A 26484-nucleotide genomic window follows, 5' to 3' on the forward strand; every position below is an offset into this window, starting at 1 on the left:
CCAAACTATTCCCTCGTCCTAGATGTCTCCATGAAACCCAATTCGCTGTTGGTTTATACAATTTTCGGTCTGATCGCAAAACCAAACCCAAAAAACTCAGAAATTGAACCAAAACCGGTTCGAAACCAAATATTTACCCAGATTGACCCGACCCATTGACCCGCCCTCTTTAAAACCAGAAATCGATTTCTCCTATGAACCCAAACCCTAAAACATCGTAATCAACTTTTCTCCCCCGAATTTCTACAGTACGAGTAAGGAGTGATGTCTGAGTCTTCAAATGTCGTGTCTGGAGCTTCCTCTGGATCATCAAATGAGCGTCGACGAGGTAGACGATTTGTAGGTGTTCCGAAGAATTGTTGGTGTGGTGAATCCGTCGTTCCGTTGATGTCAAAATCGACTCTCAATCCTTATAGGAGATACTTTCGATGTGTGTATGCTGCAAGAAAGAAGGTAATTTAGTTTTCGACTCTCAATATCGTTTTAGCTAGAGAATGATGATTGAGTAATGATAGATGAGGCAATATTGGAGAATGATGAGCATAGATTCAAATGTCCCTATGTGTAATGATTTTTGTAGCTGGAGAATGATGAGCATAGATTTAAATGGATAGATGAGGCAATATTGGAGGAGTTAGAATCACTTGAATGCAAAAGTACAAGTATTGAGAAAGAGATGAAAGAGATTGCAAGAGAGAGATTGGTCCTTGACAAGGAAGTACTTGATCAAGTTGAGGAAGTGTTGGCCGAAGAGAAAAGAAAGATGAAGAACATGATGGTTGTCTTAAGCATTATATCTGCGGTTTCTGTTGTGTCGATGGCCATTCTCTACTTCAAGTAATGGTGAAGCATGGTGAAGAATATGTCTGTATGTTGTTGTAAGAACTTAAATCTATGTTTGGTGTTGTAAGAACTTGAATCTATGCTTGTTGTTGTAAGAACTTGAATCTCTGTTTTAGTGATGATCTTTAAAAATGATGACTTGTTTAAGAGCTTTGTGGTCATATATGCAATGAAAAGAGATAACAAGAATGATTAAAAACAATAATGCCGACATAAACATAAGAAAGATCATAGGGAAAAAAGCCACATTCAAAGGTTACATATCATCGGTTTGAACAAAAGATAGTTTTAAAAGAACTTGAGACACTAAAAACCACAACATCCGAGACTCCAAAAACCACAAAAGGTGAGACAAAAACAAGAAAAGTCGAGTCCACCACCATCAACACATATCTTGAGAAGGAGCTTGAGAAGGAGTTTGAGAATCAGCTTGAGAAGCAACATGAGAGGGACCATCTCTAGAAGCCTACCAACAATGGAAAAGAAACAAACCAGAAATTAATAAATCTGTGTTTGAGCTTGCTAATGGTGAATCAGAAATAGAACAAACCTGTTTTTTGTTATGAAACCTTGAGTTGTGATCAGGTTGGCCACATCTTCCACAGTGCATAATCCTCTTCTTATGTTTTGGTTGCTTCTTGGTTGGAGACTCATTAGCAGGTTTTTTTCTTTTCTTGTCAGCCTTAGTCATCTTCTTCCTCCCCGGTTGGTCTGGATCAGGTTGAATAATGACGTCCGGAGCACCTGTTTCAGGCCAAAAGCGAGCACCTCTCACCGGAATAAGCCCATCTACATAGTTTTTTCTCCACATAGCAGTTCTGAACCACTTACAAACGAAGTCCTCTACCTTAAGCTTCTTATGAAGAATGACTGCATAGGCATGCTCACAGGGAATACCACATATCTCAAACTTCATACACGTGCAAGTCCATCTTTCCAAGCTGACACGGTAAGTACATCCCCCAACTTTGCTTCATACATTCCGTTGGTGCTTCTTGTAACTATGCACGCAGTAGCTTTCTTCTTCTCTTCTTTGATAAACTCAGTCGCATATGGTGTACAAATCCCTAAAAAAATAATCACATGAGAGACAGCAGAGAGTGAAATCCTTGAAAAAACCAATCAAAAAATTTTATACCTTTGTGAACATGAGAGATTGCTGATCGTTTTGCAATCCGAACCATGGCAAGTCTTCTTATTGTCTCTAACATAGGGACAAATGGCAGTTCCCTTGCCTTTCCAATGGTGTTATTGAAAGACTCTGTGGAATTGTTTTCCACATCCTCACAATACGGCCCCAACCTGTGGTATGCTCTACACCAAGACTTCGGATTTGTCTTCATAACATCATCATATACACCAACATCGTAATTGAAAATCCTATCCAGCCTCTCCTTATATTCTGCTTCGTTGTAACTCCATGCTAAGCTCCATAAATAAGACTTCATGTCGCTTTTACTTCCATGTTTTTTCTTCAGATTCGCATAGATATGTCTCACACACTTCCTATGCTCTACCTTAGGCAATTCCTCCTTAACTGCAGCTATCAAACCCTGTACCAAAAAGCCAAAAAATAAGCAGGTTAAATTCATATAAATTAATTCAATTAGTTAAACTTTTATTCAAAAAAAAAATTCATAACACGCTAACCTTTTGGCGATCAGAGACGATAACAAACCCATCACCATCATCAAGGCCTACGTCTTCCTTTACCATTCTCACAAACCATAACCAATTATCCGTATTTTCAACTTGAACTACACCCCATGCCACTGGATATATGGCATTATCTGTGTCTCTTCCTAATGCCACCAACACTTGTCCTTTGATCTTGTGTTTAACGAAGCATCCATCAATTCCAAGCAAAGGTCTGCATGTCTCCTTCCATGTCCTTCTTATGTTGTCAAAACAAACGTAGAACCTGTTGAACTCATCTTTTCCCTCGGTATTTTTCAAAGTCTCAATCACCACAGTAGAGTCTTTGTTTGATTCAAGTATCTCAGCTGCATAATCTCGAAGACGAGCGAACTGATGATCATACTCAAACTCAATCCACTTCAGCGCCTTAGTTCTAGCAGCTTGACATTGAGCCCTTGAAACCGTGATCCCCCATTTCTCAAGAACCAGTGCTTCAATCTTCATTGGCATGTAATAATCCGGTTCTTCTCTGATTTTGTCAATAAACAATCTAGCTATTTGAGGAACCTTCAGCATCGAACACTCTCCATTAGGCACACACGAATGATTCTCAACAAACACTCTCACTTTCCACACATTATCACTTGGCAGAACTGAAGCATATATTTTCCATTCACAGCTTCCTCCCTCATTAGAACCCACACACTTGAAGCCAATTTTTTCTTTATCATACCTGTATTGCTGGATATTGTAGCCTGTCTTAAGAGCATAGTCTAGAACACAATCTTTGAAACCAACCCCGTTTACGAATGTCTGCTTTTGGTACAAGCTTCCATCACCGCGTTTGATGTGAGTTATCTCTGGTGGTTTCTTCTTGCAGCCTTTCTCTTCCTCGTCATCACTCTCAGGAATCTGATCATGGCGAATGGAAGGCTCGTCGACAACTCGTTGAGCAGTTGCTCGATTTCACCCTCATCTCTCTCTTCTGCTTCTTCATCAAAGGTTTCTCCTCCATCGACATCATCAACTGAAGCCATCTCTCTTCTCTCTGGTGTTTTCTCTCTACGATCTATAGTTCTAGGGTTTTTAATTTTGATTTTGCGATTGAAATTGGGTAGCTGTGAAAGGGTTTATGAGTTTGTCGATTGATAGCCTTTTCTCTATGGTTTGATTTTCATAGTCGGATCTTAATCGGGTCGTTAATTGGTCTGGACTGGTTTAATTAACCAAAACGGTTGAAGTTTATAGGTTTAAACCGAGTGATTTAATGTTATGGGGTTATGGATTTTGAACTTTTATTTTGGGGAGATATAAGTGGTATGTTATAGTTTCATGAGAAAATAGGTTTCGAAGTTTTATCTCGGAGACATCTAGGACGAGGGAATAGTTTGGGAGACATATAGAAGGATACGATACTTCTCATGGGGAAATAGCACGTCTTCCCGTCTATTTTTTCCCATTTTTCCAATATTCTTTGGGACATAACGGATTATGGATACTGCAAATTTTCTGGATGTCCGCTCCAGACTTGTATCCGCTCCAGAACTAATTTATAACTTTCACATGTCAAATTCCCATGTTGACTCCAAAAGTCAGACCGTCTTTTTACACTTTTTAACTAGTGTAAAATCTTGATTTTTCATTTGCAGTTTGCTTTTGAGATTACAATTTTCAGTTAGTTAACTAGATTGTTTTTTAAGACTCGGCGAATACTTGAGGGAAAATTGTAGTCCTATTCAACTGCGCCTGATCCACTCCACGCCCCTTTCAAGTTTGTAATGAGTATAAGAATACCCCGTACATTAAAAGGAGGAATATATCAGACAGAAGAAGAGAAAAAGGATGAATGCATCTTGTTTCTCTTTTTGCAATTGTTACTCGAAGAACTGACTTCATAAACCATAATGCAACAGTACATGTTCTTTCGGCATTATTGGGCAAGGCTATTCCCATGCTTGCTCGGGATAAAAGGCAAAACCAAAAGATATTATCTCTCTTGACTCTGCAGAGAACCAATCCTGTCTTGAAAGGATTTAACACAAGAAAAAACACAACCTGAGACGAGCGTATCAGTAGTGAGTAGTTGGAACCCTGGTGGTGGTTTTTTCTGGTAAGACATTGTCGGGAAGAATCAACTCGGCTGGAGTTTCACGGACAATCCCAAGCATTGAATCATAATCCTCATCCTTGCGTGCATATTTCTTCCTAAGCGCTCTCTCAACCTCGATCTCATCAAATGACTTTGAATTCTCTGCGGCATGAATATGTGCAAGATTGATGTAGTTCTCTGCTGACTTTGAGATATATGCTATCTCTTCATCTGTTAACTTCCTCATAAACTTTGCTGGATTCCCTCCCCAAACCTGCCACATGAATTGATAACTTGTACATACGTCTCCTTCAAATTATATATTCTCAAGTTGAATGTTGAATAAAGTAGTTCCTAGCAGTACAAGGAATCAATTTAATTCTTAATCGAACAGATTGAAACCACCAGAACCACCTTAGTTTCAGATTTAGAAAAATGAAATACGAGTATACGACTAGTAGGCATAGCATTTCAGTAAGTAACAATGCATCAACCGAAATGTTTAGCAAAGACACAGGGAGTCGAACTGAAGCTGGTCAAGCCTTAGCTAGAGGTCTACTTTAACTAGCTTAGGAACGAATGTAGCTAGAGGTTTGGAAACTTTTAAGCTTTGGACAGCTTCTGGGTTCTAGACAACAAAACCTAGGCTTTTATTTTTGGTTCTGGCTACTTGTTGATTCTATGGTCGTAAGCAAACGTAGTAGAAAGTAAACTAGAAGAAAAAGGGAAGAGAAATAAACCTCTCGAGAAGGAATTCGCGTGTTCTCTTTGACAATAGAACCAGCAGCAACCATGGCATGCGTCTCAACCACCACACCATCGAGTAGTGTAGCTCCCATACCAACAAATGCATCATCCTCAACAGTACACCCATGTATGACAGCACTATGACCTGCTCGGTTTCATGTTTGCAGACATATTGTTTCATGAAACAGATATAGTAAAGCTGATAAGTCACTTGTTAAGGTTTACCTACTGTGACGTTGTCCCCAATCGTAGTTGGTGAAACCTTCCCACCAAGGTTGGTTTTTGCAACATGTACAAGAGAATTATCTTGGATATTCGTCCCGGATCCAACACTGATGTTATTCACGTCACCTCGAAGAACACAGCCATACCAAATAGAGGAGCCTTTCCCGATTTGAACGTCACCAAGAACAGAGGCACTTGGAGCCACGAACACATCCTTATCCACCAATGGAGATTTATCAAACACATTCATCAACGTCCGATGCCTCGATACTGGAATATAACAAACAAAATTTAAAAACAAGATCGATCAGACCAGAGATACGGATTGGATCTAGGGTTTGAATGTGGCTTACGGTGTTCTTCGAAGCGGTGGCTCCCTTGGAGAAGAGAACCCACACGATCAAGAGCTTGGCCAGAGCCACGGATCCACTTTCCCACTGTGTAAATTGCTCGTCCTAGGGTTCCCATTTTCGATTACCACAGACAAGGGAGCGAAGCAGGCGTTGATTTTGTTTTGTTGAACTGAAGAGAATCGAGATTTACCGAAGCGACTCATTAAATTGAAATCGAACCAAACTCATTAATTTGAAATCGAACCAAATTTTATACCTGAACCTTGCACAACGGTTTAAAACAAACCAGTCGAACGCATAAACCAAAACTTATCATCAAAAATTATATAAGAAAATACCATAAAAATATCCCAACTAAAGATTTCTGTGTTTCTGAATATGTATAGTATAGCACCCATTTTTCGTGTTTGACTTCATATTCTTTCCATAATTTCATATCTATATATTCTACCATTCCCATTCATATCGAATTGAAGTTTATTTTTTTTCAGCTTTCCCAAGGTAGATCTCATAACCTGAGACGGGATTTGGCTTCTTCTCCACGTATGGATGCTGGAAACCATGGCGTAACTGCCTTTTCGGCGAATAGCAAGACTAATGAGCAGAATAAACCAGCTGTACCATCTTTACAATCTATTATTTTACTTTCTTCTTAAATAACATATCCTTCACTAATTTTTCTCATATATATTTTGTATGGGAGTCTGTTGTTTTCTTTGGGTTTGACTCAGGATCAACCTCCTCCTGCTCCTGTGGTAGATGATGAGATGGAGATAGAGCTGAGACAGTTGATGACCCGATGCATTGTCGCACAAGCAAGAGGCTAAGACTTGTGCCTCCTCCAATGATAAGTGATTATCAGTGCCCGACAGCTATTCTCAACCGTGCACGTGAAAGCAAAATGGTGGGTTCCAACTATTATGAGCTGCCGGTTATTTGGGAGAAGTTTGCTAAACTGTCCATCATACTAAAGAAATCATGGTAATACTGCTACCTGCCGGCAATGTCGAATAGATATGTGTTACTTTTATTCTCAGTATTGGTTTAGATTTTGTTCTGATATTTGCTTCATCTTATGATTAGTGTGATAAATGTCGCTGGCCTGTGTGTGACTACGAAAGACATTACTGATATTGCTGAAAGGAGTCGACCTTTGCCGGCAAAGGAATGTTACTGGTTGTAGGAAGGTTGTTGAGTTTGATGTTTGTATATAGCAAAAATAGTTATAGTTTTAGATAGCATTGCGGTTGATCAAAGCTCTTTGATATTTCCAGTAGTAGCTAACATGTGGTTTATGTAATTATGTACTATGGTTTGTGCGATATAACGATTCTTTGGAATTTGGATAAATACTTGCAACTGGCCAACTATTTTCTTTCCTATGGAAGCATTTTAACTACGAATATTGCAGGTTTTTGATATTCTTATGAGGCTGGTGAGATCAACATGCTACAACCATGTTGGTTGCAGTGGTGCCACAAAACCTGAGTTCCTCGATAGTAGGTTTGTCTCGATGCTGTGTAAGAACTACGAGAGGTTCAACAAATCAAAGGCGAAAGACTCATATGTGTTCCCTAAAGGTTTGGTTGACTGCACGATTAAGTGTTGCAGTTCTGGGAATGCGTCTACACGCTTCTACCTCCCTCTATATGTTGCGAAGAAGCACTGGATTGGTTTGTGTGTGGATTTTACTGTTGCGAAGATATATGTTTTGGATTGCAATCCAGCTGTCTGTGCTTCTGAGTTGACACGGGAGCTTCTTCCTATCTCGGACATGTTTCCTTATATGTTGAAGTTTTATGGTCTTCTAGAGGTCCCTGGAAATAATCCGCTGTGTCAAGAAAGAGTCAAAGGTGTTGCCCAAAACAACAACTCTACTGAGGCTGCGCTCACAGTTGCATTGCTTATTCAGACAAATCCTTTTTATCAATATATATTTTTATTGATAAAAATTAGGCATAAATTTGCCCAACACTAAGCCAGAGTTCCAAGAGTTAATATATTCATGTTAAGAGTACCGAATTTATCTCTATGAATACAAGCTTATATGTTTTCAAGTAATGATGTATTTGTGCTTTATTTGATAGAATGTGCTTCCTCCATTTCATATAGAAGTAGCTTTAATTTAGAAAACTGTTTTTTTTTTTGTATTTTCGATGCATTTTATCAACTAATAAAGATTTAATTGTAAACTTCAAAAAAATTAATTGATCAGAATTGTGGAAAATAGATAATCACAAAAACTTATACATTTATAACCTGAATTTAATAGTTTTAATAATATATATGTGAAAAATTTTAAACATGCATTACTTTGAAACAGAGTGAGTATAAAAAACTAGTAATTTCTATAATTTTAAATAGATGACATTTTAGGATTAAGTATTAGGATTAAAAATAGATATATTTTTAAAAACATCATTTATTATTCGTCTAACCACAATTCTACCAATGATGATATATATGTTATACAATATCATTGCTCATACAACATAAATCGTTAAAAAATATATTTTTTTATATTTTAGAAAAACATCAGTTATTATTCATCTAATCATAGCTTGACCAATAAAAATATATATATTATATAATATCATTGCTTATACAACATAAATTGTTAATAAATTTTACATTGAAAATTAAAAAAAAAATATCTAATTTGGAAAACAAACTTTCTTTAAAAGGTCATATATGGAAGGAGTATTTACCATATTCTCCATTGAATTAAGAAAACTTAATCTGGCCTAAATTGATAAATTAAACAGGACTAGTAGGCAGTTGGATCATAGAAACAACATTATACCACATACCGAAAAGGGAAAAGAGAGAACCAATGCGTTCTGATAGAAGTGGGGTCCACAAGCACGTCCGTCCTCTGATTACAAAACGTTTGTTGCGTCTTGAATTGTATTGTAGGCGCACTTGCTACCCGAAGAGAAGAGCGTCACTCTCTCTCACTTGCCGAACTCAGATGGCTTCGTCGGATACTTCGTGCTGCGGAGCCGCGTTCTGGTTGGACCTGGTGATCATCATAGCTCTCGTCGCCTTCGCTGGGCTGATGGCAGGTCTAACCCTCGGTCTCATGTCTCTCGGATTAGTCGATCTCGAAGTTCTCATCAAATCCGGCCGTCCTCAAGATCGAATCAACGCCGGTGAGGATTCTTAATTAGCTTTTGATTCGTTGAAACTGCGACTGGAATTGATTTCACTGTCTGTTGTTAGGTAAGATATTTCCAGTGGTGAAGAATCAGCATCTGTTGCTCTGTACCCTTTTGATCGGAAACTCTATGGCTATGGAGGTAATAATAACTCTTTTGTAAAGAAAAGATTTTGATGCAAAGACTTGTACTAATAATGGTCTCTCTTTGGTCCTAGGCTCTGCCAATATTCTTGGATAGAATTGTGCCTCCATTGGCTGCTATTGTTATCTCAGTCACTCTTATTCTTGTCTTTGGAGAGGTTTCTTTCTTTATTTACTTTCTTTTTTATTTGTACAATTTCATCATATTTTTTTTTCTCGTTGAATGTATCTGCAGATAATGCCACAGGCTGTTTGCACTCGGTACGGGCTCAAGGTTGGAGCCATAATGGCTCCTTTAGTTCGTGTTCTTCTCATTCTCTTCTTCCCTATTGCTTATCCTATCAGTAAGGTAAGAGATTTTGATCCAATTTGTTTCCTTTACTGGTCGGCTAAATCTTTTTTTTTTTTAATTACAAAGTGTTTCTTGATTCTGGTTCAGGTTCTTGATTGGATGTTGGGTAAGGGACATGGTGTTCTTTTACGGAGAGCTGAGCTCAAGACATTCGTGACATTCCATGGAAATGAGGTTGCAGTAAAAACCTGACTCTTGTGTCTGTTTCTTACAGCAACCTTTCTGATTTTTTTTATTTTTTTTTTGGTAGGCTGGGAAAGGTGGAGATCTGACAACCGATGAGACTTCTATCATCACAGGTGCACTTGAATTGACAGAAAAGACAGCAAAAGATGCAATGACTCCCATTTCCAACGCGTTCTCCCTTGATCTTGATTCAACTCTTAATCTGTGGGTTTCTTTGTTTTTATGCTTCGTGCCCTTTTCATCTTTTTATATTCCGTCATGCTTATTATCTGCTTTCATCTACAATACAGGGAAACTTTGAATACAATTATGTCAGTTGGTCATAGCAGAGTTCCAGTTTATTTCAGAAATCCATCGCATATAATTGGCCTCATTCTGGTAACCTATCTTTAATAGTTTTAGATGCTCTATATCTTTTCTATCTTTTGGGTACTTAAAGTCTTTGTTTTTTTATTGTCTACCTTAAATATAACCTGTTATGATAGTGGAGTTTCTAGAATTTCGAGAAAGACTATCTTGTAACTACTAGATCTCCATCGGTCGGTTTCTCTTTAACAATGACAAATAGTGCTTACTTATGACCTTTTCCTCAGCAGGTAATGATGTTCCCTTTTGCTGGTGCAGGTTAAAAATCTCTTGGCAGTTAATGCAAGAAAAGAAGTTCCTCTGAGGAAAATGATCATGAGAAAGATTCCGCGGTAATTTACTGATTCTCTCTCTCTCTCTAATGCTTCGTTCACATTCGTGACATAGTTTTTTTAATAGCATTAAACAGTGTTCATATCTATAACCTACTTTTTTTTTCAGTGTGTCTGAAACCATGCCGTTATATGATATCCTAAACGAGTTCCAGAAAGGCCACAGCCACATTGCAGTTGTCTATAAGGATCTTGACGAGCATAAAGGATCTCCAGAAACGAGCGAGAATGATATTGAGCGCAGAAAAAACAAGAAAACTAAAGATGAGCTGTTTAAGGACAGTTGCAAGAAACCAAAAGCTCAGGTTGAAGTATCAGAGAAGGAAGGTATGACATGACTCCGCATGAATTCTCAGGTATTAGAGACTTTTCCATTTGCTAACACATGCTTTTCCGAATATAGTATTCAAAATTGAAACCGGAGATGCAAAATCCGGCAAGAGCGAGAACGGTGAGGAGCAGCAGGGGAAGACGACCCTCACGGCTGCTCCAGCTAAGAAGCGACATAGAGGCTGCTCGTTCTGCATTTTGGATATCGAGAACTCTCCTATACCTGATTTCCCTCCCAATGAAGAGGTTGTAGGCGTTATCACCATGGAGGACGTCATCGAAGAGCTTCTTCAGGTTAACTCGAAGCCTCTTTTTAGCACTAGAGAATTAACTAAAATGAATCATAAGCTATGATTTTTTTCAGGAAGAGATCCTTGACGAAACCGATGAGTATGTGAACATCCACAACAGGATAAGAGTCAACATGCATGCTTCTCAGGAGAATCTACCGAGTGTGATAACCTCTATCACGCAGTCATCATCTGGTTCAACTAGTCCCAACCGAACATCTCATATGGCCACACCAGATTCGAGTCCTGCAACAAAGCCATTAGATAACCTGTAGATTCTTCCCACACTATGGCTCCTAAACGTTGAAGATTCAGTCCAAACCTTGTGATTTCTTAATGAAGATAAAAGATAGTTAGTTAAAAGGATTTAACTTATTATAAACACTGCTTGTTACTGGTTGATGGTTGCTTTGTACGTAAAGAAGCGGATGGATCTTTTCTTAAGAAAATAATACAAGATTACATAGTTTTGTTTTTGAACATCTAATCCATTATTTTAGGATTTATTCTTGGGTTCACCAACCAATAGGATTGTTTTAAAGAAAAAACAAAATATTTTCAAGTTATATTATGTTTAAAAAAAATATAGTAGTAGTTATAAATTTATTTATTTATTCTAAATATATTTAACGTCGTCAACAAAACACTAAAACTTAATTCCTTGGTAAATCCTAAATCCTTGGATAAATCTTAAACTCTAAATCAAAAACGCTAAACACTAAAAAAAATCAAGTATTTAGAATTTATGATTTAGGGTTTAATGTTTTAGTGTTTTGATTCAGAGTTTAGAATTTACCCAAAAATTTAATATTTATCCAAGGATTTAGGATTTACCCAAGGGTTTAGAGTTTACCTACAGATTTAGAGTTTAAGATTTAGGGTTTAGTGTTTTGTTGTCAACGTTGAAAAAATTATTAAATTTTTTTTTTGTAACTATTATTATTTTTTACCTTTTTTATTTTAAAAACATAATATAATTTGACAATATTTTGTTTCTTTTTCCAAATGATATCGAATATGAAATAACAAAATTATATTGATTGGTGAACCTCTAGAAGTGAACCTAAGAATAACTTTTATTTTAGATGCAAGCGAGTCGACAAGATGAAAAGGAAAGTCGAGAAGAAAAATGAAAGTAATCCGATTTTCGATCCTTCATAAGTAGTCTTTGAGGCAAAGAAGACATTTATAGACACATGAAGTCGATCGGCACATCAAGTAGGATTTATAGTTTTATATTGTTCTCAGGGCCGTCTCAAATTAATTTGAGGCCCTGTTCAAAAAAAATATTAGTCGTACATTTTATCAAGTAATTTTAAAATTTAATAACTTTCTCTGATTTTTTTAATTATAAGTTTTAAATTTACCATTATATCTAAATTTTTAAAGTTTCTTACCATAATTTATCTATATATTTCAAAAAATCTTTAAACATTTTATTTTTATATTTCGGGGCCCTGTTCGACCGCTCCACTTGCGCGTGCTGTTAGACGGCCCTGATTGTTCTTGACAACTTCTATAGTTTAAAGCCAATTTCATCTCTTATTTCTTTTTGTAATCAATCGCAAATAATCTAATAAACGATTTCAAATAATTCACTATAGGATTTGTATTTTTATTTAAATACACATAACTCATATTCCAAATTTGGCACGTTCGGTGGGAAATTAAGAAAAAAAAAACACCAAAGAAGATCTTCGATGACCTACTGAGATACATACCAATGATCAAATTCAAATCGAAGGACAAACAGCCGCAACCGAAAACTCCAACAATGAGTTTAGCCACCATCATAGACCTTATGCAATGACTTGATCGCCAAAACGCAACAACAAAAACAACCAACGAGCGACTTGCGCCCCTAGCATCTACTTAAGGACAATCCATGCATCAAGATCCCGACACCGACACGGCAACAAGAGCCCTATCTCAAGAAACAAAATCAAATACATTGGGTCAGAGAGGCGCAACAAACCAAATAGGGTTACTGAATTTGGCATCGAGTCGAGAAATTGATTTTATCATGGACTCACTAAAAGACATCTAGCCAAAGGTCCATTGCGTGAAAAGTTAGGTATAGGAGATCGAACATGTTATTGTTGCAATGAAAAAAAAAAACTCTTCACAACAAAAATAACTGAGGTACAAGTTCAGCACTTGGACAAACTTAACTTTCATAGAAAAAACAGATCCGAACAATCATATGACCGTGTTCAACATAACCATGAAACGAGCATATTTTACCGCAGAAGAGAAGGATATCTAAGAGCATCCTCAGTGAAAAGAAACACTCAAAGTCCCTCAACAACATTATTTTAATTATAAAATTATGTGTGTTTTTTTTTAAATCAGTTGAATTAGACTCCCCCTCAATCGTAGCAAGGTGGAAGGATGCGATGATTGGATGCGTCTAAGTCTTGGAAGTTTCTTCCCATTTCCTCATCTTTTCTGAAAGACCAATTTCTTCTCTCTCCTATCTTTTGATTCTCTTTCTTACATTTTCTTTTCTTTTTATAATTTTAAAATGTTTCAAAAATTTATGAGAGAAACCTTTGATGTGGGTGCTCTAATCCTTATATATTAAAGGAGAAACACTTTTAAAACTTACCTTAAAAGGTTATTGGCAATTTGTGTGACGTAGCTTCATGAGAAGTTTTTATTTAGCAAAACGCTTAGGTGTCATGCAGAGAAACCTTCTCACAGAAAAATTTGAATTTAATGCAAACAAAAACATTCCTTAAACAAAACTTCATACTATGGAGACTTACAAGTCGTAAACCTTCAGAAGTTCGTAAAACATTCTTTATATTAATAGAAGTTGAAGCTGAAGATTTACGACTTGTGTGTTATTAAACGTGGTCTGAGAAATAAGTTATTGATGTGCTCATAAAGATTTGTGTATGTAAATAATAGAAGCAACTTGCACGCAAGTAGGAGACTGATGAAGAAACAGAGAATGTCTATGCGGTGAAACCGAGTGATTAGGAAAAACTGCGATGATAAAGACTCTTTTTTTGCTATGTATATACTAGAAGAAGGCTTGAACAAACAAAACATACAGAGTGAGGAAGAAGGCGATATAGAAGCGATGTCTTTCATGCACGAGGGTAAACTTAAGTCACTAAAAAACTTGTGTAATGAGATCACTGAGGCACTGAGTCCACAGGGAATGGGAACGTTAAATTCCTTGAATGGAAACATTAAATTCCTTGATTGAAAATTTTCGTAAGAACATAATCAAACATAGCGTGTTCAGAAACTCTATTCACCTTTTGTTCAAGAATCATGCAAAGACACAACAACACCATGTTGATACCGAACTTGAAGACGGTGAAATCCAAGAACACCATGTTTTTGTGGTTAGGGCTAAAGTATATGAGAGCTTAAAAGAGCATCCTATTCATCATGGTAATCTAAAGATAGGATCCCATGTTGGAAGTAGATGAGAGCTCTATAATTTATCCAATTAATTATGGTAACCTAAAGATTAGAGCCGATGGTGAAAACCATAGAGAATATGTTTCAGGAGCAAGAGTCTGAGAAATATGTTACCAATGTGCTCTTAAACTTCTTTTGATATTTTAAATTATAAATGTTTTGTTTCTTTAACTTTTGGTATCTCAGGGAACTTTATAAAGAGTTCTAAATTTTTTTCTCTTTGACAGACCATAAAAAAGTGATGGAAGCATAATAATTTGAATGATGTTGTAACATCCTGGGCCAGGCCCAAAAAGAAACTCAAGTGCAGGAGGCCCAAGAAGAGGAAACCCTAGACATAACCCCTCCCATTGCTTATAAAAGGAGAAGTTCCCCTAGGGTTCAGCCACAAGAGAGACAGCAAGCGAAGCCCTGCCCGAGCAGAACCCCGCCGCCGCCGCCTCTAGCCGCCGCCGCTCCGTCTCCAGCGAAGCCAGCCGCCAGCCGCCCGCGAAGCCCTAGCCGCCGCAACCGAGCCCCTAGCCGCCGCCTCCTTGATTCAGTTTCGTGCAAGCAACTGAGATCTGAACCCTAAGGTAAGACTATGATCTCTAGCTCTAAGTCATTGGAAATGACAGATCCTAAACCCATCTCTCTCTTGTGTGAATCCGACTCTTAAACCAGATCTCGAGAAGTGACTGATTCCCAAATCTAGATCCAGATCTACTTCTGCAAAAACCTAAGGTGAGGACTTGGTTGTGAACTTGCCTCATGTGGAGTAACCAATGGGACTTAGTCCTTTGTTAATCAGATCTAGATCTTGTGTGTATGTGTGATGTGATATGTGATTGATCTTGTTTAGACGATAGTACGTGTTGAAGTGATAAGAACGTAGGCATGTTAGGGTGGTCAAGAAAATGATGATAAGATGTTTAGACGTGATGTGAATGATAAGTGAAAGATGTATGTATAAGTATGAAATAAGGGATCATATAGAGAGTCTAAGGAAAGTATGGGTGGCAGTAGTTCCACGCTAGGTATCCATAGGAGTTGTGGCGAATCCACAAGAATATGAAAGCACCCATAGGAGATGTGGCGAATCCACAAGAATATGGGGTAGAAGCCTAGTAGGAGCTACCCACTGATGATAAGAAACGAAGTGCCAACCGCGAGAGGCGGGATATAAAAACGTGCATTGTAGGGTCTTTAGCTCATGGTCGGGTAGTTGGGTTTCTGTGTAATAGATCTTATTAGCTCATGACTTGTGATTGTTTGCTCTTCCTGAGTTGAGATCGTGGGTTCCCAGAATCTGCCCTCACTGAGTATTCTATACTCACCCCTCTTTTTACAGGTATGGCCGAGAGGGAGCGGGAGTAGATGTCCGTATGGTGCAAGTGTTTTCTCGAGTCTTTCATTTATGACTCCTTTCTTTTTAAACATTTTTTCCTTAAGTTTTCATTTGACATTTCAGTTTTTAGTTGAGTTCGGTTTTATGTAAGACAATTTGAGTTTTAATAAGAAGTTTTGAACAAAAAGGTTTGGGTTATGGTATCTGATAAGGTTCATCGGGCCAGGACCGTTACAGATGTGATCATAAAGATGAACTTGGAAGGAAATAATGGAAGAAACTTGCACTCGGGGAGGAGACTGATGAAGAAACAGAGAATGTTTATGCGGTTAAATCAAATGATACCAAGCTATAAGCTTATCCCTGAGGAAGAACGGTGTTTGTCAAGTATGAGGTAGTGAACAACAAGTATTCTCTGTTAAAAAAAAATATTCTCTGATGAATTGAAGAGTTCGAACATAAGAAGCTAACCGAGTACGAAGAAGCAATGACGAAGAGCGAAAATGAGATGATTGAGGCTGATAGGTTGATGGAACGTATGATAAGTTCAGTGGAGAAACTGGAGATCAGGGTTATAAAGGGAGAGATGAAAGGGAGAAGACTCTGATGAATCGTTTATAACATATTGCTCAACCCCTCGAGGAAATCAGAGGACACTCAAAGCACAAGAAATGAAATACTGACAAAGAATTGGGAGATTGCACAACATTTTAGAAATCAGTAACAGATATATACAAGACATCAAACTAAAGTAAGGCTTTCTAGAGTATTGCTATGAAAGAAGAAAGAGGCTCTAATACAAGGAAAAAATTTGTGTCCATAATCTATCAGTCAAATAGGATAAAAAGTGAACTGCAACCTCAACCTGGGCCAGGTTATAATCATGCACATCCACTGAAGGGAATCCATCAATGTCTGATGGAAGTTAAAGAAGATAGTAACAAAAATAAAGAAACAAACCATAGAATTCCGCAAACCCAGAGCATGCATGAAATAAAAGGCAGAGAGGGACTTGGTAATTTTGATTCAGAAAACGAATAAGCTAAGAGTAGTAGAGAAGAACTGAATACAAGCATCACAAGATGGCAGCGCTTACATACCTCAAGTCCCTCATCCTGTTTCCAAGCAATGCTACGACTATTATACATGTTTTCATAAGTATAGAGCACTATTTATCGGGGTAGAAATGAACTCTGCTGCGACGCAAGCCAAAAAGACAAGCTCCAGTCTTTAAATGAAAAGGACCATGAGCTTTATCCTAGACATAGAAAGAAAAAAACTAAGCGTACTTACTAGGAGCATAAGAACAACAGATAAAGAGGGATACAACAATCACCTACTCAGTTCCAAAGTTGGGTACTTCTTGTGCGATATTATCCAGAATTTGTAGAGTAGAACTAACATTATGATACTTTGACAAAGCTTCAGTTCCCCGAGGTAGAAGATTAGGCCTGCCAGCAATCTTCAAAACAAACACTCTACATTGGAACTCTAGAATCAAATCAAAATACTCAAACACTCTACATAGGATGTCTTAAAAAATTTGGAATGCATTTGTAGAACATTACTCCAAAGTTTTGTATCACATTAATTCCATGCAAGGTGCCGGTAATGCATGTGTAGAACATTTTTTTTTTTTTTGCTAAGACTGTTAATTTCATTAGATGATAAGAGATTGTTCTACAAGGGTAGTAAATCTATACAAAAGAGGCTCTGGCAAAAAAAGAAGGTAAAAAACAGAGCAACTTTAACACGGCTTGAGACATCACCATGAACATGTCAAGTGATTTTTGCTGGGCAGAGAAGGGTCAGATGAGCCATCTTGCCATTAAGTTGGTGAACTTCTTACGCTTTCGAAAAGCATAAATAGAACTGATGATATGTCGATCAATTTCCCGGAATGTTGCTGTAGGGGGGACTAAAGCTTGATTGTGTAGCATGTTTTTTCTTTGCTTCCAGATGTTGTAAAACAATGCTTGAACTACCATCATACGCAGGTGTGATGGCGCAGCATTAGAAGACGACGATGTCCACAGCACGAGCTCGGGCCAGTTGGTGAAGACTGGGACCGTGTCTCTGAATCTGCGGCGAGATTCAGACCAAAGGACCTCAGCATACGGACAAGAGAGCATTAGATGGTCCCTAGTTTCCGGCTGAGTAGAACAGATGCAACATGTGTAGAACATTACTCCAAGGTTTTGTATCAGATTAATTCCATGCACGTAACGTTACACTTTTGTATCAGATTAACTCCATGCACGTAACAGTAACGTATTTCTCACCATTATACATATAATATAGGTATAATAAAGAACTCCCAATTGTCTTAACTTTAGTGAAGAAACCTTCCAAAACATGTCGCATAATCTCATTAATTAATAAAATGGTCTCATAAGTCTCGAACTTATGAGCAATAAATATTAGAGTAGTTACCAAGCAATTATTTGTTACATATATAGAAATATAGTTGATCCTTATTGATAGGAGATTGTTTAAATCTCACAATAAAGGGATATACGATTCTATAAAGTTTTTTTTTTTAGAAAGTGCTTACGATTTTACAAGGTTACCTTAAAATATGTAATAATATTATCTCCGTATATCTTACTAATAAATATCGTATATTCTGTAGCCTCTGTATATAAGGATGACATGAGTAAACTTCATATTCACAGCTCTACAGCATCAGAAAAAATGATACTTTGATACTATTTTCGAAGAATTATGGCCCTTATGTCTCTGATTTGAAACCATTCAAATCAATGTAGAAGATTATGGTGAAGATTAAACGTTTTGTGGAAGCAGTATTCTGCTGCTGGTGGCCTAACTATTGAGATGGTTCTAATCGACTACATAACGTAAGTGTCCCTTAATCTTCATATTACTAAATTATATAAAGAAACTGTTTTCGGTTGAGTTATTTAAGTTGTGACTGTCTTTTTATTTATTTGTAGGATGTTAAGATTCATTGAAAAAGCCAGGAATATTGAACATAGAGAAACAAAAAGAAATTTTGGTGATGGTCCTAAAATCGTGAATAAGATCTAATTCGATCAAGTGAGATCTAAATCTGCGGACGAAACCATAAGCCCCTTTCAATTCTCGGTGTTTGATGGTAAAGACTTTTTTTTTTTGTTATAGCAATCATGTACACGTTTTAGAATCCCATGTTTTTTTTTGTTTTTTCTGCAGGTCCAATTGAAAAATATTAGTTGATCGATTAAAGGTTAAAGTTTAAAATTGTTTGGAGCAAAGAAAAACAGACACCAAAGACTAAAATGCAGCATGCATAATTATATATGTTGTATCTTTATAATGTGTTTTACAATTTGATAGATCTTTATATAATAAGAATAAAACAAATTACTCTATTACCTAAAACTAGATAGCAAAAACAATAATCTCTCTCCGCGCTAAGTGCGGGTTACTACTTAATACTTCCAGATGTTTGTGAAGAGTCTTAGTAGACATGCCTTAGCATGGTTCTCGAGACTCAAGGTTAAAACTAGATTTTATTATTTATAATACATGTAGAAAATATATATAACAATTAAATACTGTTTAATCTGTATTCGGTATGATCGTTAGGAGTGTTTCGAGAATGATTATAAGTTTTCATGAAGACCTTTTATTGATCATTTGGGGAATATGTTTGATACCACTCAAATTATCTTAAGGAGTGAATTACTCTTTCAAATAAGAGGTTTAGTTGCAGTACTTAGGGATCAGATCCACAAGAAGCTAAGGAACCTATTAAATCTAGTCAGGTTATTAATTTTAGATGTTTGTTGTTTTATGGTTTAAAAGTAAATAGTAATTCTAATTGAGCAAGTCTATTGCTCGACTAACAAGATAATTGGGGGTGTAACTTTATTGGAAGATATTAGATGCATGGTTTCTATTCAGGTGTTAGAGATTATAATCTTATAGATGCTTAACAATTGCATGCATAATATATTAGAGCTCAACTCCTTAATCACAATGATCAGCGACAGCAATGTTTAACTGGTTAACTAACTAGATCTTGGATCTCAACTGTCATCTTTTGATCACAAGAAAGTGTCGATCGATGATCCTATATGGATATCGATCGATACACCTTTCGCAATATCGGTCGATTGTCAGAAGAGAATATCGATCGGTAGCTTCTAGCTAAGCCCTAGCCGTGGGTTGATAATGCTCACTTGTCTCCTAGATCAGCAGTTAGCTCTCTCTACCAGGGTTAGCATGACATATTAGATTCAGGACAGGATGATCAAGGATGCTTGACACATGCAAATTTCTAGGTTCATGTTCTAGTTAGCAAGACTAAAACAAGCATTAAGAACAATCAATCAATGAATATCACAACTCAGAAAATCTATAGTTGGGGCTAATCCCTCTAACCTATTTGAACCCTGAATCTAACAACTAAACTACTCAGACATAGCTAAGCAATTCATGACACAAAATATAGATAAAAACTGCATAGAATAGAATAGATGAATCAATGGAGTTCCAATCACAAATCTCTCTATGATTTTCTCTCCTAAAACTCTCTCTCGCTCTCTTGCTGAAAGTAAGAATACAATGGTGGCTAAAAACTCTCCTTGCCTCCTAACACTTAGGCAAGTATATAACTATTAGGTAAAACTCGTCAGGGGTAATCCTGTAATTTGGTGAAGCCTTGGGTTTAAAGTCGGCTGGAACCAAGTCGCGCATCTTGCGTCTCGACATCGATCGATGGTACAGGATGTACATCGATCGATCATAATCTTCAATCGTCGAGGCTTATCTTATGTATCGATCGACGGCATTGGATGTGCATCAAACGATTGCTTCTTCTTCGTATCGACCTCTAATGGTCAGCTCGGATGAAATGTCTTTTAAGCTCTTAAATGCTTCATAATCATCACTTTACTCCAAGATACTCCTGAACCTGAAAAAATACCTAATAGGATTGAATATATAATATATAGATAGTAGAACACTTATATACTATGGATGAAAATGGGTCAAATCCATGGTATATCAATGTTACAAGATATGTTCGAGATGATGAACTAAAGAGAGCTAGACTGTTTTCTTTGAGAATAGTGATCGAAATGATAAATCCTAGTTCTAGCCGTTGTTTACGGTCATGCCCATTTTTTTGGATCCCCTCTTTCTTGTCCTTTCCTCTCTTATTATATTTGTCCTTGTAGAACTCTCCAATTCACCATTGACTTAATCGACCAGTCCCAGTCTTCTTGGATCGAATTGTTTGTTAATATTGGACCGAGATTTGTATTTGATGGACCTTGATGAGGGGTGTCCCCCTCTAACAAATACTATTTATATATTTTTGATTTTTTTTTACAGCAAGAATATTTACAGACTCATGTACACTCTGTAAACCAAGGTGGTAACTCTGCTTCCATGTGTACAACGAGAGACGGTTGTGTCTGAGCACTGTGTGCCAAGCGATCCGCCTTTATGTTTTTTGTCCTAGGAACATGAACAATTTCTGAGTTGGTGAAGCTCCTTCTCAAAAACTTAATATCCTCCAGGTAGCTTTCAAATTCTGGCTATTCTTCTGGTTCCGAAACCATCTTCACCAATTAAGAACAATCCTTTGCAAACGTGACCTAGTACTGTCTTAAGTTCTTCATGCATTCCATTGCCCAAATTAATGCCTCCATCTCCGCATGAAGAGGTGAGAGACTTGCCCCTAACAAACCCTCATACCCTGGTAGCGTGCTGAACCAGCCTTGTCCTGAAAAAGAATCCTTATCTTTCCAAAAACCGTCAGTGAAACACCATCTTCCAGTAGTCTCTGAGGTAGCTCTGATCTGTGCTTCCGGTGCCAACCTTGTATTATTGATAACCTGTGCCTCAGCCCAAAGTGTTGATTCCAATTTTTCTAAGTTAAGCGTTTTCCTCGGATCAATATCAATATTACTGAAAACTTTATTATTCCGACCCTTCCAGATGTACCATAGGATCCATGCAAACTGATAATCCTCCATTTTTGGATTAACTCTCCAAAACAGATGATCCATATTAGAAAATAGAGAGCCAATAGGAAAAATGTTTGGGTTCAATGGAATCTTAGATAGTGTCCACACTTTACGTGTCAGAGGACATTCGAAGAACACATGATTTATTGATTTCTCCGGGTCCCCACACCATGCACAACTTGTATCTCCTTGTATTCCTCTTGATTTTAGTTTTTTTTTTGTCACTGTTATACAACCTGTCAGCAGCTGTCATAAAAAATGCCTTAACTTTGGAGGACACTTAACTTTCCAGCAGAATTTCTTAAATTTGTCCATATTGTGTCCATAAAATTCTGGTGGTTTTTCCTTATCAGGATATATCCTTTCAATTTGATACCCTGATTGTACCGTGTATCTTCCATTATTAGTGAAATGTCATCCATTCCTATCATCCATCTGATTTTTACTTAGAAAAATACTTTCAATCATTTTTGCATCGTGGAGTTCCACCAAATCCTAAGTGTCTGTAAATTCCATGTTCGGGATTCATTTTTGATTTTCAATTGAATGGAATTAAAATATATTTGGCAACATATTAAATTTATTAAAATATTAATATTATTTTATTTTCTAGTTATATTAATATATATATATATATATATAGTAGTTCCACGCAAAGCATAAATCACGTGAAGTATGCATCACACAAAAGAATAGAAAATTGTTCATTGACTTGTTCGCACTAGTCATTTTTTTTTCCTAATTTGATAGCCACATCTATTTTTATTTTACGTTGAGTATAATTCTTATATAAGTTTTTTTTAACTACGAAATCTTATATAAGTTATTTCTGAAAAAGAATACAATGTATTTCATAGGAGAGTAAATAAGCAATACTTTTTGCAACTCAAAAATAAGTTTTTGAATCATGGAAAAATGTGTTTTATGTTTTATATTGTTTCTTGCAATTTTCATTGTGGCCCAAGTTGAAGGTAATACTAGTATTTGCGCTATAAAATTCTTTTACAAATATTTATTCAATTTATCATTTTTATTTTGTGGATATAAAACAACAGAAGTGGAAGCCGTGAACAAGTTGGCGTGCCGCTTTACTGATCGCTGGTACAAGGGAAAATGCGGGAATAACGGAAATAGTATTTGTACAAGGGAAGTGAAGGAGTTCATAGCCAAACATCCAGACGTAAGTAAGAGCGTTCTAGGTGAGATGCGTTGTAATTGTACTGACATTCCAGTCAAGGCAAATGAGGAAATCAGACGTGAATGCAGCTGTAGATATGATTGCAATTTTCACTAAATAAAATACCTACAACCATGTACTCAAATGAAGGAAAAAGATTCTGGAGATTTTAACATTTTAACATCGATTTGATCAATTATTTTTTTTGTAAATATTAGTTTTTATATTGCCAAAAGATCAATTTGTATATTTTTTTAAATTAGTTATAATGGGCAACTAACACCTAAAAATTATAATTGTCAACTAATGATATATCTTGTTTTTCTAATAATAATATCACTAAAAATCAGTCTTCAATACTAGGTTGATGCGCCTTGCGCGGGATGGACATTATACATGAATTATTTTATGCATTATATATATTTTACATATTATGAAATACTAAATATATATTGAATAATAAAAAAGTCAGTAACTATTACGATATATTAAAAGTGGTTCAAACATATAAATAAATTTTATTAATCCAAACATATAAATAAATTTTACAAAAACTTTTTTAGTGCTATCCTTGGGTATTTCCCTAATATGATTTTTTAATTTATTTGAATAGATTAAACTTAAACAAATATTGATAAAAGATACAGTAATCTTTATCAAATCCTTACACTACAAGAAAACACAATTTTAACGACGAAAAAATGACGAAAAAGGTCCTCGTAAAATTACGTTGTCTTGACGAGTATCTTACGAGGAAAAAATAAATCAACGTAACTTTGTCGTAAAATAACGACAATAAAGTTTTGTCGTAAAAATGACGCAATTTATTGTGGTAAAGTAGGCATAAATATAACGAGGACTTTACGACGAAATATTTTACGTCTATTTAGCATCGATATCTCGAGTGCACCAACTTTTTAGTTGTAAACACGTTTTTTTGTTTCGGCTAGCTGACTATATTTCCTTGTAAATTTTTAGTAAAATTTCACCTAACAGGTTCAAAAATTTCCTATAAATATGTCCTTTGTGTATCATTTGAAACACACCAAAAAGAAAAAAAAAAACTAAAACGTGAAAGAAAAAAAATGTTGGGTGATGAGAATATTTTCGAGTTAGGGAAGTGGATGTATACGTATAGAGATGCTAATGGGAGAGTGACGAAAGAATATCTAGAAGGGATGGAGACATTTATGCATCAAGAAGATTCGACACAGCTCGCCCAGGAAAGCGGTAAGATGTTGTGTCTTTGTCGGAAATGCAACAATTCAAAATTGGAAACTCGGTAAGAGAACTCCACGGGTTAATGTATTTGGAGGAAGTTGTTGAAATTACGCAGTGTTGCGTACCAGTTTATTCGTCATGAGGTACATAATGGTCAGCGACTTTCTTCTGGTTTGACAACTGGTTGGAAGTAGGGAAGCTTCTTGATATAGCAGGCGAGCAGGGCACTCGTTATCTAGGCATTTTGAGAACTGCTAAGGCATGTGACGCCACTGAAAACTCACAATGGAGAATGGTAGGAGGAAGGACCCGTGTTTTCCAGGATCTCATTGCAAAGATTCAAGAACGACCTTTACCTGTGAGTGACCTAGGTCCATACATTGTTTTGTGGAAGCATGATCAGGGTGATTATAAGGGGTTCTTTTCGGCTAGTAGGACTTGGGATCAACTCAGAGAAAGGCGTGAGAAAGTTGATTGGAGCATTGTGGTTTGGTTCACACAGGCTGTTCCTAGATTTTCATTCATTACTTGGCTTGCAATCAAGAATCGGCTGTCTACAGGAGATCGTATGAGGGTTTGGGGTTTACAACAGGAGTGTTTGCTGTCTGGGGAGAAGAATGAAACTAGGGACCATCTATTTTTCGCTTGTCCTTACAGCTATACGGTTTGGATACGGGTGACGGGAAGACTCTTTGGTACTCGCATCACACCAGATTGGCAGGATACTGTTGCGAAGATTCAATATGTTCGTCGACCTAAGTTCGATAAAGTTCTTGTACGAATGGTCTTTCAAATGACAGTTTACCATGTTTGGAAGGAGAGAAATGCAAGAAGGCATGGGAAAGCTTGGATACCTTTAGAGAAGCTGCCTTCTCAGATTGATAAGACTATGAACATAATCACATCTCAGAGATATTCATATGGGGATAACCTAGAGGGACTGATGAGGTGTTTGTTTGAAGTAACATTCTGAGACAAGATTCCTAAAAGCTAACTTAGAAAAAAATTTCCTTTTTTAATTCTTTTCTTCTCTACTGTTCAGAAGCTAGCTACTTTTTTCAATTTCTGTAAATGCCTATTCATTGTTGATTATCAATAACTTTCAAATTTCATAAAAAAATTGGCAACTCGTGAAAATGTATGGAAGCATTTAATAAATAGAGGTTTTACTCCATATTACTATATCTAGTTTCAACATGGAGAAGGTTATAATTATGGGAATGAAGCTAGCAGTAGTAATAGCATTTTTCAGGATGAACCTATCGATCATTTGCATAATGAACATAGTTACCATCAGGTTGAGTAGATTGTAGATTATGATAGGGTTCATGATATGGTAGCTGATGCATTTGTAGCTGATGATAAAGTTGAAGAACCTAACATAGATGCAAAAAAGTTTTATGAAATGTTAGATGCTTCGAATCAACCAATTTACAGTGGTTGTAGAGAAGATCTCTCTAAATTGCCTTTGGCTGCTAGAATGATGAATATTAAAACTGATCACAATCTACCTGAAAGTTGCATGGATGCATGGCATACTTGTTTAAAGAATATTTGCCAGAAGACAATATGTCTGCTGATTCTTATTATGAGATTTAAAAACTTGTTTATAGTCTTGGGTTGCCTTCGGAAATGATATACGTTTGCATTAACAATTGCATGATCTACTGGGGAGATGATGAGAAGTTAGAAGAATGTCGATTCTGCAAGAAGCCACGATTCAAATAGCAAGGATGAGGACATAATAAGGTACCGTACCAATGGATGTGGTACCTACCAATTACAGACAAGTTGAAAAGATTGTACCAATCTGAGCAGACTGTTGGAGAGATGAGATGGTATGCCGAGCATACTCAGACGAATGGTGAGATGACTCATCTATCAGATGTAAGAGCTTGGAAATATTTTAACAAAGTACATCCCGATTTCGCTAGCAATAGCTGAAATGTGTATCTTAGATTATGCACAGATGGATATAGTCCATTTGGAATGTCAGGGAGACAATATTCATTGTGGCATGTCTTTCTTACGCCATACAACCTGCCACCGGAGATTTGCATGCAACAGAAGTTTCTATTCTTGACCATATTAATACCTGGTCCAAAACATCTAAAAGGCCTATGGATGTTTTCTACAACCACTGATTAAAGAGTTGAAAGATTTGTCGTCAACAGGAGTGAGGACGTATGATTGCTCAACGAAGACAAATTTTACGATGCGAGTGATGCTTTTGTGGACCATAAGTGACTTTCATGCTTATGGATGTTGTCTGGATGGACAACACATCAGAG

General features: G+C 36.7%; 4 protein-coding genes and 1 long non-coding RNA gene across 6 annotated transcripts; 3 read left to right on the forward strand and 2 right to left on the reverse strand.

The window, feature by feature from the left end:
- Window positions 1-264: 264 nt before the first annotated feature.
- Window positions 265-841, forward strand: LOC103868714 (uncharacterized protein At4g04775-like). The gene is made up of 2 exons (XM_009146789.3): window positions 265-453; window positions 581-841. Exons 1-2 carry the CDS (start codon window positions 265-267, stop codon window positions 839-841), a joined length of 450 nt encoding a protein of 149 aa, XP_009145037.2.
- A 384-nt stretch (window positions 842-1225) lies between these two features.
- On the reverse strand, window positions 1226-3502 carry LOC103868715. The gene is made up of 6 exons (XM_033292637.1): window positions 3452-3502; window positions 2494-3393; window positions 1982-2396; window positions 1764-1910; window positions 1394-1713; window positions 1226-1309 (listed from the first exon to the last, which is right to left on the reverse strand). The coding sequence occupies exons 1-6, from the start codon at window positions 3500-3502 to the stop codon at window positions 1226-1228; spliced, it is 1917 nt and encodes a 638-aa protein (XP_033148528.1).
- An 812-nt stretch (window positions 3503-4314) lies between these two features.
- LOC103868716 (gamma carbonic anhydrase 2, mitochondrial) lies at window positions 4315-6151 on the reverse strand. Its single transcript, XM_009146791.3, has 4 exons — window positions 5896-6151; window positions 5543-5812; window positions 5311-5462; window positions 4315-4844 (listed from the first exon to the last, which is right to left on the reverse strand). Exons 1-4 carry the CDS (start codon window positions 6008-6010, stop codon window positions 4551-4553), a joined length of 831 nt encoding a protein of 276 aa, XP_009145039.1. The 5' UTR covers window positions 6011-6151; the 3' UTR covers window positions 4315-4550.
- Window positions 6152-8713: 2562 nt separating this feature from the next.
- Window positions 8714-11532, forward strand: LOC103868718 (DUF21 domain-containing protein At1g47330). The gene is made up of 11 exons (XM_009146793.3): window positions 8714-9047; window positions 9118-9194; window positions 9271-9354; window positions 9432-9545; window positions 9636-9722; window positions 9799-9938; window positions 10025-10112; window positions 10359-10432; window positions 10542-10759; window positions 10836-11056; window positions 11127-11532. The coding sequence occupies exons 1-11, from the start codon at window positions 8729-8731 to the stop codon at window positions 11325-11327; spliced, it is 1623 nt and encodes a 540-aa protein (XP_009145041.2). The 5' UTR covers window positions 8714-8728; the 3' UTR covers window positions 11328-11532.
- Window positions 11533-14952: 3420 nt separating this feature from the next.
- Window positions 14953-24024, forward strand: LOC108871927. 2 transcript variants are annotated; one of them, XR_004458345.1, is made up of 4 exons: window positions 14953-15065; window positions 15154-15213; window positions 15821-22766; window positions 22851-24024. It is a non-coding gene; the product is annotated as an uncharacterized LOC108871927 (long non-coding RNA). The 2 variants fall into 2 exon arrangements; XR_001958565.2 differs by having other exon boundaries at window positions 15154-22766.
- The last annotated feature ends 2460 nt before the right edge of the window (window positions 24025-26484 follow it).

This window comes from Brassica rapa, chromosome A05, assembly GCF_000309985.2.
Source record: "Brassica rapa cultivar Chiifu-401-42 chromosome A05, CAAS_Brap_v3.01, whole genome shotgun sequence".
Taxonomy (NCBI): Eukaryota; Viridiplantae; Streptophyta; class Magnoliopsida; order Brassicales; family Brassicaceae; genus Brassica; species Brassica rapa.